At 44.5% G+C, this 15,513-nt stretch overlaps 1 protein-coding gene across 1 annotated transcript in view; it reads left to right on the forward strand.

Moving 5' to 3' along the window:
* The window catches only part of LOC125943401 (putative phospholipase B-like 2), a 123,683-nt gene that overhangs the window by 80,895 nt on the left and 27,275 nt on the right, over positions 1-15,513 (forward strand). The window contains exon 9 of the mRNA XM_049662693.1: positions 14,133-14,276. Coding sequence (XP_049518650.1) covers positions 14,133-14,276 — 144 coding nt within the window. The remainder of the gene's footprint in view (positions 1-14,132; positions 14,277-15,513) is intronic.

Raw genomic sequence — 15,513 nt, forward strand, 5'->3', positions numbered from 1 at the left:
ACGACAATGTCGAAGAACAGCACGGGATTGCGCGGCGCAAGAAGACAAATAATAAAAGAAATTGATATCCGTTTGCAAGAGAACATGCAGCTTCAAGCAGCCAATGAGCAAACGACAAATCGGCCAGAGCGTCAGAAAAGCGAGGCACGCTGGCAGACAGGAGAGAGAGTTCCAGGAAGCGACGCAAGGAGAAGGTCGGCCACCGGACCGGCGGTTGAAGACGGGCTGTCGGGTTCCAGACCCGAGTCACGAGGACTTCACCCGACTGGAGCCTCCTGTCAACTAATTCCTGGGCGTCGCCACTCTGCCCGATCGTCAACTTCTGTCCGAGGCGGGTGAGCGAGCTTCTGTGACTGTGGGCAGAACGTGAGCAGTCGGGCTACGAGCCCGAGTTCCATGCCCAGCTGCCTGGTCAGCACGCCACCGTCGTCTGCCCGTGCCACCGAGCCACCTACCTTGTCTCTCCACGCCAGAGCGCGGCAGCGCTGGTCGGCCGGTCAACGGTCCAACACCTCAACCCTTGGTGAGACTGACACCACTTATCTCATCATCTTGTCTGCGCTTCTCCCCGTCGAGACCATTACGCTCCCTCACAGTCGTGGTCAGCCCGGACTCGTGTACTGTTAATGCCATCCAAGCCCTATGTGCGTTTCTTGCCATGATGTTTTTTGAGTGTTTATTTTATGGTTTTTTTTCTTCGTTCTAGTAGTATTAAAAGTCTGTGTGTGTTTTCCAACAAACGGCTTTGTCCTTAATTGGGTTTTTGGAGGCTCCACCTCAGTGAATCGTCAGAATCAATAAAGAACCTGTATTTGCAGTCATGTCATTCATGTGATGTATGTTATAAAGGTTACGTCATGGATGTCATGATGCATATATTGGTACGAATTGACATTACATGAATCGCAACTGTGTCGTGGAATAATGGACCGGCATGACAATAATGTCATGAATATGACATGTCATTATTAGACTGAATGACATGACATGCATTTATTTTAGCTTCGTATATTGCGGATTTGTAGGGACATACATGCATGACATGGATAACGTGTTATGACATGCAAGTCATAATATTATATCATGGTATGTCTGTATGTTGAGCCATGACAAGATTCCCATGAATGCCATGATATGCATGACAAGAATGCCATAAAATGATGTCATGCGTGCGCAGCTTCACATTATTACCATGACAAGAAGTTATGCCGACTCTATGGACCAAGTTGACTAATTTGGGCTGATGGCTATATGCTCGTGTTAGCGGCGTCATCATGGTAATTGCGTCATTATTCCAGCTTCGTAATCCGTCTCTCGCCTCCCATTTTCGCGTGCTACCTGCACTCGAGCCAGGTGGCAAGTGTAAGATCCCGGCAGCTCGGCAGAAGAACATCGGGTGGTAGTTGCATCCATTCAAACAACGATTGGAAAGCAAGCTTCCCAGGAGCCCTTGATTTCATAACGCCGGACAGCAACGCGACGCCTCCTTCTTCCTCCCAAAGGTCGTATGGGTTTTCAGGGTCCTTCTGGTCGTTAGCAGACCGTTTAATCAAACGCTGAGGCCTGCTCTTTCCTGGTGCACGTAGTGTCTGAGTATGATGACGCTTTACAAATTGCATTAGGTCAGTGTCATCACGGCTCAACCAAGGCGAGCAGTGCGCCCCGCAACTCGCCTTAACGGCTATGAAAGGCCACGGACTTCAGGTTGTGCTACAGCTTCGCCGTCAAGTCACCCGTTTGAGTCAAACAAGTGATACCATGTGCTTCCGTCGTCCGTTAGCATTTAGTTTCTACGTTTGTTCTTTATCAACATTTACATCGCGTGAAGTCGCTTGTGCTTACAAATCTTGCAGGCGTCCTTACCAAAGTCGTCGTCTCACTGCTGTCGTCACAGACTCTCGCGTCATTTCTAGTTCATTGTACTGGCGTCCACACATAAAGACTTGATTTACATAAACACGTACTTAAACATGGTAATTTGTAACGCTTTGCGGAACCCAAACAATGCTGCATAGCAAGCTGCCTGCCAAGCGCTGCACATAACGTCGATTCCCACAATGTGTTGGCTCTGCAGACTTGTTTAAGTGCGAAGCGCTTTAGGCGCCCGGGCTGTGGGTTTGTAATGTGATCTCTTGTCGTCGTGGTCAAGCGCAAAAACAGAGCCAAAACAAGTGCAGAATTGATCAAAACTGGTTCAAAATAAACTAACATTATTCGAAGAAATATAAAAGATAGGAATAATCAAGCATTAAGCGCATTAATTAGCAGAGACTCGTGAAGATAGTGAAAAAGGCCTGTAGCAAATTAACGACGGGGATTAGACCCGGACCTGGACGTCTTACTCGATCGTCAACTGGCAGCAACTGAGCGAGCAGCGACCGTGGTAGCTGCGCGTGCTCGGCGCACCTTCTTCTTTATTTGTAACACACTCCCACGGCTGAAAAATTGCTAGATGTTGCCGGCTTCAAGAAGGTGAACGTTTTGCTAGGGATGCCTTATCACGGAGCCGGACGCCAGCTTCAGGCAGCATGCTCGAGCGATGCCGTCGCGACCATGGAGCAGTTCCGTCACTCGGGCCAGCTTCCAAAGGAAAGGCGGCGAATCGTGGTCGTGCACCAGGATGACGTCTCCTACTTGAAGTCGTGGTAGCAGCTTGTATGTCGCTTCATGTGCAGAGCGCAGAAAAAGCAGATACTCCTTGCGCCAGCGCTTCCAGAGATGGTCTGTTAAATCTTGCCGATGCATGCTTCGACGTCGCCGATCGACGCTTGTTGACTGGGGTAGCGTGGCGTCCAACTCTTGAGGCAAGCACGTTGCACGTTTGCCAAGTAAGAAGAGTTAAGGCATCAAAGGGCATTGCTCGTCAGGGTCTACAGACAAATGTGTTAAGGGACGGCTGTTGATGTTCGCCTCTACCTCCCATAGAACAGTCGCCACCTTCGTCTTCAAAAGAGAGCCGGTCTTTCTGGAAGTAGTTCTCGCAGTACTGAGTGATTTGATGCCCATTTACGAATCCCCATGCCGGCGTCCTCTAGAATGGTCCTTGCCTCCGTATAAATTTGGAGTGCTTTATGAACGCTGTTCGCACCGACTACCAAATCGTCTCCATAAAAGGATTCTTTGAGGCATGCCACTGTATCGGGAAATAGGCTTTCAGTGACAGCAAAGTGATGATGCAGCGTTGCCGCTAACATAAACGGGCTGGACGTGGCGCGGAATGGAACGCGGATCATCCGCCACTGAACAATTGGCGGAAATGGTTGATGCTGCGTCGGAAGATGAGTGATCCACAAGAAACGGAGTGCATCTCTGTCCTCGGGCCGAATGACCATCTGCAGGTACGCCTTCTTTATGTGAGCCACCATAACAATTGGATGAAACCTGAAGTTTAGCAGCCGTTTCAATAAATCAACATCCATTTTTGGTCCTTTGATATGCGCGCTGTTTAGGGCTCGTTGACCGGGCAGCATGAGACGATGCGTCGAAAACAACTCGGAGTTTGGTAGTGACTGTGTCGCGTCCAATCACTCCATGATGCGGCATGTACCACGTGTTCAGCTTGAAGGGCACGTCTTGGTCGGGAACTCGCTCGGCGTGATATTCGTCCAAATAAGTCTGGATCGTCTTGTCATACTGGGCGAGGATATCTGGTTGTTTCTTGAAGCGTCGGAGCTGCGTCAAGAGCCTCTGCCTAGCATCGGTGACGTTGTTGTGGCCGGCGTCGTGACCTGGCTCCCGAATAAGGAGAGGAACCTCGTAGCACGCTCCTTTTTTCGAAACATGGCGCTCGCACTCCTCCAGAGCCATGTGGGTGTCATGTTTACCGTCAAGATCATCTTGCACTCCAAGGGTGTCGAGGCGCCACAGAAAAGGGATGTCCATGTCAAGCGAGGCGTCGTTTGCTGCAGGTTCTCCGACAGCAAGGAAGAGTGATGTGGTTTGAACAGCGGAACGTTTGGGTAAATCGTGGAGCGCTCCGGAATTTACTTTGTGCCATGGACGCCGATCTGCAAGCGCGCATCGAGCGACAACGCTGACGCATCACGGCTTCGCACTTCCCCAGGTTTCACGTTAGTGGATCTTCATTAGCGCTTGATTTTAACTACACAAGCGCAGGTTTTTTGTGTGTAAGCAATGGTATTTACCGTCGCTAGCTGCGGCCGGCAGCTGCTTCATGGCCTACCTCAACACAGAACAGCACGTGAAAATGAGCTGCATGGTTAAAGGTGCGACATGGCGTTGGATGAAAGAAGCACGTGGTCCAATCATGCGCCTTTTATGATGAACAGTGAAAGGATGAACCCTAAACGAATAATTTAGCAACATAGAAAAGGCGTCGGTATACCGCGAAACGTGGGGCTCAGTCAGTGTGTGTGTGAAGCAATGTGTGAAGTTTCTCGTGGCAGAAATTGCTCATTGCTCAAGAGCAACGTGAATTTCGAAGTAAACAAAAGCACAAGGCCAATCGGCATAAACGTTTGGCAATGGCGTAAGCGTTTAGATCAGTGGAGGCTTTTGCATAGTAACATGAATTTCAAATGCGAGCGAAATGTGAAGCTGAGCGTGGCAGAACATCGGGCATAGGTCAGGAACAATTTCAGAGGGCCCATGCTAAGGATCATAAATGATCTGCGTAATTACAATTGTGCACATTTGCCAAACACTACTTTTCGAGTCCCTTCATCGAGGACCAGTTTTGTAGTGTGCGCAGCGTATCTCATAGACGGTGGTTCTGTTGCGACGTAGCAGTTGTCTTCGATCATCACGTATTGAAGCATTCCTAAAGGACCATGGGAAGCTTATGATTTGCATAACCTGTAAACCTTCGTTGAACTCGGATAAGATATCACTTTTGCTTCAAGTCCAGTTCTGGTATTCTTACTGATCCCAGCAGCTCTTTCGCTCAACAATGTTTTGGAACATCTCATCTTCCTCGCATTCCGCTCCCTGAAGATCAAGCGTCTCACGCACGAGGAGAAGCTTTGTATCGTGAGGCACGTATTTATGTCTTAAGAACACCAAGAAAGCTTTAGTGCATAGATTCCAACAATTGTGTGCGTTGGATCTACGGTGTCATTTCTTTTTCAGTTGTTTAAAGCAGAACTGATACGCACAGTATATATGTACTATGAATGCAGAATGATTCCATGATACAGTTTGCAGTCGCTGTGAGAACTTCACTGCGTCTAAAATTAGAGGGAGCGAAAAAAAAACACACAGGAAAGCAGCTTAGGTCAATGGCGCGAACTATAAAAGTGTGAGAGAGCTCAACATCAAGGGAAAGTATGTGTTGGCAACATTAATTTCTAAAGAGAACATGAAAATATACGCGATTGCATCATCGACGTTGCAGCGCAACGAAGTCGGTTAATAAACATTACATCACAAAACTAAAGGAGAAATGAAGGCACGGGAGAAAACATAAGAGGTTTGAATCATGAATACAAGCATTTCTTTGTGCTAACTCGCGCAAGTCTAAGTACACGTTGAAAGGACGTATAATAATTCACAGTTGTTAGGACACATCATGTCCTACTGCTCACCGGGGTAAGAATGCGTTAGCTTTTCTTAGCTCGTTGCTCAGCTTTGCGCCGTTGGCATCGCCGCAGTGTTGGCCCAATACCGGAAATACTTCACTCTCCAGTTCCCATGACTACGTGCCGCTGAGTATGTGTCACTCGTTATGTGGTTATTCGCTGGGTTTATGTCATCGTCGTCAGGCCTGCCTCGCCGTACAGTAGCCGTACCGCCATCTCGCGCCATCGGTGTGATACAGTCGTTCTACAGTTGTCACAACGCCTTCGTCGTTCCATGAACGTCACTCCGTGGTAATCACGCTGTCATTATTTATCCTGACTTTGACGTCGGTGTCATGACATCGTCGTCATAGAGTCGTCGTCATCGTGCATTCGCCGTCGGACAATCGTGACGCTCCAGCATCGAAGAGGAGCTTAGTAGTTTAAGCAAGAACGCTTTAAAACGTCCTTTAAACTGAAAGGTCATAGAATATGCAGGATTTGCAGACCCCCAAGCGATTCGGTGAGCTCGATATTGAGAACGCAAACGGCTTTTTTACATACATTTAGTTACGCAGGGAATTAAGTAACTGCGCAGCATTGTCAACAGTTCGTCTATACGCCCTCTTGTTGACCAGGCCACATGTCAGGCAGCCCCACTCAAATGAGCAGTGAAGTAACTTTTGGCTAAATTTGCGAGGCTCCCACTCCACAAAGAGGGCTTTTGGAAAACTGTGAGCTGTAGTGCCACTGTAATGTCAAACACACCTTATGACATTTCAAACACTGGTTCTAAGTTCTTGACTAAGCAGGTATGACTTCATGAAAAATTTAATTAAATTATGAGATTATACAAGCCAAAACTATGATTTGATTGGCACGCCATAGTGAGGAACTCCGGAATAATTTGGACGAGCTGAGGTTCTTTAACGTGCATCTAAATCTTTCGCATTGCGCCCCCAACAAAATGCGGGCGCCGTGACCGGGATTCGATCCCGCGACCTCGTGCTTAGCAGCCTAAAACCGTAGCCACTAAGTAATCTCGGCGGGTGAGGTATGACTTCATCACAGCGCGGCTTGAAATTTGCAAATGGAACGTCTACCGTAAATTTAGTGATGATAAGATTATTGCAGTCTGTTAACAGCTTTATAAACAAACACAGTCGTAGCGGAAGTAATGGCCGCTCTCTGCCTGAAATTAGTCTCAGGAGGATGCATTGCTTGCTCTATATGCCACAGGGGAGCTAATGGACGATTTTCCAAATACGAGGGGAAGTCAAAAAGTAAAGGGACTTTTGAGAAAAGGTGCATTTATTCCAATGATAGAAAAGTAAAAGATACGTTATTTTTCTACATAACCTCGCTGCACTTCAACGCGCTTTGCCCAACAATTCACAAGTTTTTTGATTCTGTCGGAAAAAAAGTTCTTTGGTTGTACCTGTAACAAATTTTGCACCGCATCAATGACTTCTGCATCGCTTATAAATCTTCTTCCCCTGAGCGCTTCCTTTAATGGTCCAAACATCTGAAAATCACTTGGAGCCAGGTATGGACTGTATGACGGGTGTTCAAGCAATTCGATTCCCAACTCCTTTATTGTTTCGGCCGTCCGTTTGGCAGAATGTGGCTGAGCGTTATCTTGCTGCAGGATGACACCTTTTCGTAGTTTTCCACGACGTTTGGATCTGATTGCAGGTCTGAGGTTAGTTTGCAACACATCACAATAGTTCTCACTGTTTACAGTTTCCCCTCTTGGGGTGAAATGGGAACTCAAATTGAAGTCAAACCTGAAACCTGCAATCGCATCCAAACGTCGTAGGAAACTGCTAAAAGGTGTCATCCTGCAGTAAGATAACGCTCAGCCACATTTTGCCAAACGGACGGCAGAAACAATAAAGGAGTTGGGATTAGAATTGTTTGAACACCCGCCATGCAGTCCAGACCTCGCTCCAAGCGATTTTCACATGTTTGGACCATTGAAAGAAGCGCTCAGGAGAAGATTTGCAACCGATACAAAAGTGATTGATGTGGTGCAAAATCGGTTACAGGTGCAACCAAATAAGTTTTTTTTTGATATTTGATATTTGGCTTTATTTCACCATTTTTTGGCACACCAATACAGAAAAAAAATGTACATAAATGGTGAGGATAGCGGGAGAAAAGCTGCTCTTTAGCAGCTTGACTAGCCCCGCCACCCCCTGTTTACAACGACAGCAACAGAAACAAGCACCCGGAGAGCAATTTCAAAGCAATTTTTTTTTTCAGGCTCATACAAACTAATGCAAAATAGTTTTCATGTTTTAAGCACAAAGAGTTCGGGATATCATAATTAAAATAGCGTTTTTTGATAACGTGCGTAAACTTTCATCTGTTAGTTTAAACTTATTTAGTGTGCTCGGAAGACAATACTGCAATAGTTGCAGTCCATAATTTGTTCGCGGCCGGGGGATATACCAATGGTTGGTGTGTCTGGTTAAGCGTGAGGAGGGATTAAGAGTTAAATTTGCTAAAGTGCGAATGTGGCTGCCTTTCTGAATTAATTCGGACCTAAAAGCTGTCAAGAGGTGATATTCGTATAGGGTTGTAACTTTTAAAACATTGAACTTAGCAAATAATTCGGACGTGTGCGCAGTGTACGGCAAACCTGCAATGCAACGCAGGGCATTTTTTTGCAATGTGATTAAGTTGTGCAAGGAGTTCTTCGTACCGGTAGCCCAAACTAGATGGCAGTAACGCAAATGAGGAGAGAAAAGAGCGTTATATAGCATAAGCTTTTGTGGCACTGGCAGTATGCGCTGACATTTTCGCAGGATACCTACGGTTTTACTCAGTTTATTTCTTATGTAGTCTGTGTGGTGTTCCCAAGACATATACTCGTGAAACACAACTCCCAGTGTCTTTGCAGATGACGAAATTTCTATTCTAAGATTATTTATACTTAGGGAATTAAGCGTTTTGCATGATGTAGATTTGGCCCGAAAAAGAACAGCTTTTGTTTTAGCACAGTTAATACAGAGTGAATTCTTTACTGTCCAAGTGTGTAGTCTGTTTAATGTGTCATTTGCTGATGCTATGATGGTGTCGGCATTCGTTCCTGTAAAAAATAAACTCGTATCGTCTGCATAAATTACGTATTGTGCTGAGGTATCTATACTTACAATATCATTTATGAAAATAATAAACAGAAGTGGACCGAGTATGCTGCCCTGAGGTACACCATATCTAATTTTTTCTAGCTCCGACAGTTCTTTGTTTATGGACACACTTTGGTATCGATTGGTCAAGTAGCTTTTAATAAATTCTAGTGCAACACCACGAATTCCGTAGCAACTCAGTTTTTGTAGTAACGTTACATGATTTATGGTATCGAAGGCCTTTGAAAAATCTACGTAAATTCCTAAAGTTATTCTTTTTGCCTCGATATTGTTTAGGATGAGTTCTTTTTTATATAGTAACGCGCTTTGTGTCGAAAGACCAGGTCTAAATCCATACTGTGAAGGCGTTATAACTGAGTGTTCTTCAAAAAATTTTGACAATCTAGTAAATAAAATTTTCTCTAGTCCCTTTGAGAATATTGGTAATATAGAAATCGGCCTATAGTTACTCAAATTATTTTTTTCACCTTTCTTATGTATTACAGTTATCTTGGCAGTCTTCATACGCTGTGGAAAGGTACCGGTACTTAAGGAGAGATTATATATGTGTGTTAAGTATGGACTGAGTAGGTCGATAACAAAATTTATGGGTTGTAGTTTTAAACCATCTATGTCCTCACTCTTGCTCACCTTAAAGCATCTAAACACATTTATTACCTCGTATTCATTAGTTGGTGTGGCGAATAGGGAATTCTGTATGGGAGGGGGTAGGTAGGTGAGAGCGTCGTCATCATGTGTGCTTTCAACTAGTGTAGTGAAGTGCTTATTGAATTTGTCAGCCAATTTTTTACCTTTGTATAATTCGTTGCCTATTTCGAGTTCATCAATAACATTCGCGTGTTGCCTTGCAGATATTACAGCGTTCAGCTTATTCCACATTTCTTTCACGTTTATCACGCCATCAAACATTGTGAAATAATAATTATGTCTCGCTTGCCTCTGAATTTTGTTCAAGTTATTTCGATACTTCTTGAAAGTGGTGAAAGCAACTGAGTCGCGCCGTATTAGAAAGACATTAAAAAGCCTATTTTTTTCTTTAATCATTTTGAGTATGGAGGCATTTATCCATGGCTTACGGGCACGCTTAAGTTTTTTAATAGTTTTATAAGGAAAGTGTTTCTGATAAACTGAGCACACGATCTCCATAAAACGGCTGTATGCTAGATCGGGCGAGGATAAGGACAACACATCTTCCCAGATTACAGAGCTAATTTCTTCTCGGAAAGATAAAAGTGAACGTGGATTAATTTGTTGAAATTTAACCTGTGGCAAAGCTTTGACCTTTTGTTTGCGATTCCGAGCCAAAACAAGGTATATAGGTAAGTGATCGCTGATTGTCATATCAAGAACACCAGAATGTATCTCGTCAGGCGGAGCGTTTGTTAAAAACAAATCTATGAGTGTTGCACTTGTCGGCGTAATTCTGGTCGGGGTTGAAATCACATTAGAAAGGTAATTTGAAGCTAAAAGAGCAGATAACTCGGATCGCTTATTTGTGTTCTCTAACATGTCGACATTTAAGTCACCACCCATGACTAATGTGTATTGTAGCTCGTTAATAAATGAGAAATACTTTTCTAAAAATTTTAAGAAACTGTTTATATTTCCGTCCGGTGGCCTGTACACTACAGCGAATACTAATTTCCCGCACCTTACGGAAAGTATTTCGATGTCCGTTGAACAGACTGACCAATCGGTGATACACTCGTAACCAATACCATTTTTAACGTACAGGCAGACGCCACCTCCTCTTCTTTTCTCCCTGTTAACACTGATGAAACTATATTCCTCAATCTGTATTACATCTGCATCAGTACGGTACCAAGTTTCCGTCAGCATAATAACTGAAAACTCGAAACTAAATTTTTCAATAAAAACAAGCAGATCTTCTTCCTTCGAGCAGGCTGACTGCATGTTTATGTGGAGAAATGTTAAAGGTTGATTACACTGCACTGTTACAAGAGAATTTAGTGTGGTCGGGCTTACGTACTTCGCACTCATATTGACATTAATAAAAACAGGTTATCAATACGTACAAAACAAAGCTTCTCTAAGCACAAAATCGTTAGCACTGACCAGTGCAAGCAATCTACATTAAAGGCTACATGCATATAGAGAGCAAAGATGCAGCGCTTTTGAATATATAGAAAGCAGACTCGGACATATGTAGAGTGCAGACTTGGGCACGCAGTACATATAAATGGAGTAGCACAGTTTGTACATGCAAACAAAATATCATCCAACCTTTGGAAAAAGTAGCAATAGCACGAACAGCGTATCACAAAGCGCAAAAATGTAATCAGTAAACGCAATAAAACGTAAATAACAATAAGTTTACTAATTGTACAAGAAAAACACACGAAAAAAACATAAATCACAATGCGGGCTGCAGTTATGTTAAGCACGCTTTTCTTCCAACGTGTATTGTAAGCGAAATTCATGGGTGTGCTGTTATTCTTGTATTTAAAGAACAGCGCAAACATAGCGATAGAAAGAGGTGCTATATTGACGGCTGTATAAACCTAAATAACTTTCTCCAGGTCAGCAGCGCAGGTGATGTGCAGGACAGGAGATTTTTCTGTTTTTCTCATTAGAATTTTACCCTGCGTCACCCACACGAATTTCCAATTTTTCTCTCGCCTTGCGAGCCGGGCTTTGCTCAGGAGTACTTTGTTCTCAAGACAAAGGTGTTCGTTGACGTACACTGGCTCATCCTCTCTGAAACCCAGTTGATTTGTGCTTAACTTTGTTTTCTTTGCTGCCGCCAGCAACTTGTCTCGGGCATTTCGCGTGAGAAATTTAACTACGATATTTGGCTTCTTTTTGTCTTTCGATGGCACGCGATGTGCGACATCGATGTCACGAGCGTTGACTTCAATACCCAAACAGTCAACAATATTTTCTATTGTTTTCTTTAGGTCTTCATTTTGGACTTGCGGCAGTCCCTGTATTTCTAGGTTCATGTTTCTGGAGTATTGTTTAAGCTCCACAATTTCTTTCTTAGAGTCTTTCAGTTCTCTCCACAGCTGTTCATTCTCCTTGCGATATCGCTCATTTTCTGATTTAATACTAGTTAGTTCTCGACGGAATACCTCGACATCTTCTCTGAAAGTCTCGAACGCTTGATTCATGAAACCAATTGAATCTCGGATGCCTGCGAGTTCGTTATGTATTCCGGTTCCCGCGTTTCCGAACTTAGCAACGTCACTCCTAAGATCGGTCGCGAATGCACCAAGCCCACAAACTAGTTCATTCAAAACTTTTACCACCTCTTTGATGCTGCTGGGCTGCTTCTCCGCAAGGACTCTTGCGACATTGTCTAAGCTGCCCGAGTTATTTTCGCTCATGACCAGAGGAAGCAATCCAATAACGCAAATGAATTGGCATACAAAGTTGAAAACCACGTACAACAATAAAGAGTTCAGCACTCTTCCAACACTGAAAAAGGCACTCTTGGCAGCAACAGCAACGACCCCAACTAGTACACAGTCTATATTATATAAATAAGGTATTCAAACCAACCTGCAAAATTGTAGAAGAGCTGATTAATAGTCGTCCTCCCGCCGTCGCCGCTGCTGCCAGAGTGAAAATACAGCGAAACAGAAGGTACCGCCCCCCAAGATGTAGGCGATAGCAGCAACCACGGGATGAAGCTTGCAACAAGCACGGGCAGATGGCACGTTCGGCGTTTTTCACGTCCTGGCGAAGACCAGAAGAGGCAAAGAGTGGTATAAGAAGTCGTTCACCAAACTTGAGCGGCCGGTGAAACCACGGCAAGCAAGAACCTCCTACTTTGAAAATGGGCATGCGCCGGTCACTGCAAAATTGTAGAAGAGCTGATTAATAGTCGTCCTCCCGCCGTCGCCGCTGCTGCCAGAGTGAAAATACAGCGAAACAGAAGGTACCGCCCCCCAAGATGTAGGCGATAGCAGCAACCACGGGATGAAGCTTGCAACAAGCACGGGCAGATGGCACGTTCGGCGTTTTTCACGTCTTTGGAAATGGGCATGCGCCGGTCACTGCAAAATTGTAGAAGAGCTGATTAATAGTCGTCCTCCCGCCGTCGCCGCTGCTGCCAGAGTCGGAATCAACAGACGGAATCAACAAAAAACTTGTTAAACGTTGGACAAAGTGCATGGAACTGCAGGGAGGTTATGTAGAAAAATAATGTATGTTTTATTTTTCTATCATTAGAATAAATGTACTTTTCTCAAAAGATATTTTACATTTTTACCTCCCCTCGTAATTATTCAAATATTCGTTCATTCTGTACTCTGCGAAAGCGCACAAGTAAACAGCTTCCTATATTTTTACTCCTATGGATTATGGCTTGTACAGGCTCTTTGGTAGAGATTTTTGTCCCGGTACACACTACTTTGTAGGGCGGGTCTTTGGAAACGCACAGTTCTATGTACAGAACGCAATCCAAGGAAAAAGTTTTGTTATTTTACTCCATGATTGACTAAGTAACCAGCCCAACGTCCTAGACGCCACACTGGGACTCTGAGAGACGCCGTAGTGGAATTCTCGAGAGTCGTTTTGAACACCTGCGGTCAAAATTAGTGTGGATTTAAACGTGCACCTCAATCTAACCACTCGAGCACTTTCACAATAGCTTCGCAGCTTAACGACATAACCACTGAGCCACTGTGGTGCGTTGATACGTATAATAATTCTGTTTCCACCCTCCCCCCCCAATCCAACTAATTACTACCATTAAAAATCCCCTGAACAACAGCTTCCATCTCCAAACTATCTTTATGCCAATTTTCTAGAGATACTATTAGTGCCTTACGAATTGAATATTGAGCTTTAAGCATAGGAAAATGTCATTGTGAAAGCTACAGTATCTAGGCGAGCGTTTATATATCTAGGCAAGTATCTAGGTAACCGAAAGCGTTTTGGACCAGTGTTCACTTGTTTCGAGCGCTGTCCAGGCTATTGTAGTAGATTAGGCCAGCGTCTTTTTTGGGGGGCTTTAAGGTTTTGGATGCATCGTTTTCGAGTAAAAGGAATTAGAAAAAGGCCAAAGTCATGCATGGCCAGCGTGTGTGGTCTCATGCGATATGCTATTTCCAATAAACGATGAATAAATCTATGTGTTCTCATTTCAAAAACCAACGGAAGTTCACGGCTGGTTCATTGGATAAATATAAATGTCACTCTGAAGCCGTCCTTCAATGCATGCGCGTATTGCTAAGCGGTGGTTTCTTGGGTGTGGAAAACATAGCATCCCCTAAAAGGCGAACGTTTAGTCACAACATACACTTTGAGGAAAATTGCAGGGGAATGAAGGAGAGGAGTGTGACATGGAAAGGTAAGGGAACGAGGCACGTGAAAATTCACAGGATTTGCATCTAATATTGTTCCGTGTTGGAGATACAGGACGTGCTATCAATACGAATTAACTGGTTCTACCCGCAACTGCTAGCCCCCTGCTAATTCAGCGACGGTCGTGCAGATACCTGCCGTCTATTGCACTCGAGACACGTCCACCGGGATGGGAACGCGCCAGGAATCACTATGCTCTCGACCCTCGAGCTCGCACTGCTCGCGTGATGCATGAGCAGGCAACGGACATGGATGCTATGAAAGCATTTATGAGGTGGGTATGCTTTTCAGTCAATCTGAAGTGCGACACCCACTGACACGAACAGTAAGTGTGTAAGTAGTAGCCGAATGAATATTTAGAAAGCTTTCTTTTACAAAGAAAGCCTACATAATAAAGGAGGTATACGGCATGGAATAACGTGTATATAAACACAGGTTATTTAGTCGAAGCGTCGTTTAGCGCTGCACAGAGACATAGTTTTTATTAAACGTATCGCAAATGATGTGCTTTCCTTGCATTCATCCGGAAGTACATGACACGATACCCAATCAGAGTAGTCGGAAAAATGACACTTGCAGCTCACCATCAAAGGTCTCAGATTCGGTGTAGACGGCAGATTACTTTCCTAAGGACTATCGCTGTGGTGATCACAAGATTTGATAGCTTCATAATATATGGTCTGCGCTTACTTTATTGTGCTACATGGGGCCCTATTCAATCTTGTGTGCTGCAAGTCTACCAGATGCATTTTTTTCTTACATAGGTGCTCACAAAAATGCGCCATGCCTGCCTGCATACACTTGACAGTCTTCACATAAGCGCTACATGCATGTCTAGGCATTCCGCGAACCACACCAACTTCCGGCCCGTTAGCGGGAACACGTCCTGGTACACTTACATTTGAGCTTCCATGGGTCATGCCTAGGCGTCGTGTTTAGCTCCAAACACCCGCACCAAGTAGAAATCTTATGTCCCACCAACCAGCCTAAAGCACCCCCCCCTCCCCTCTTTGCCCAACACTTTATGCCGCATATGTACAAGGAATGGCAGCACTACTCACAGCTATTTTGACGGCTCAGTCGCATCATCTACCGCTTGCTTGTCTTAACGGCCTAGAATTACCATACGGTGCTTTAAGCGCTCAGGAGCGTAGCCCCTGCTTTTAGCAGCTTTGACTTGGACATCTGAAGTACCACGCTTTCCTTGTATTTCTAAAAACGGTTTGCAGCCTGTCTTCGGTCACATATGAATTCTAACGTTACATGATCTGCTAGACTGAAATTATTACAGTGTTTCGTCATGCCACCACGAATTACCTGTTTACACTTCTTTCCAAGTAAACTTCATCGTCAATTTTACTGTGAATTGTTATTGAAATGGTACTCGACAACTTATGAGGACGTAGCGCAGGGTCATGATGATTGGTAATGCATCCATCCGGATAACAACAGACCTCGAACAGGAAGAATACGCTGTCAGCGTTCCAGTGCAATTTCTCTGATCTACGACC

This window comes from Dermacentor silvarum, chromosome 2, assembly GCF_013339745.2.
Source record: "Dermacentor silvarum isolate Dsil-2018 chromosome 2, BIME_Dsil_1.4, whole genome shotgun sequence".
NCBI lineage: Eukaryota > Metazoa > Arthropoda > Arachnida > Ixodida > Ixodidae > Dermacentor > Dermacentor silvarum.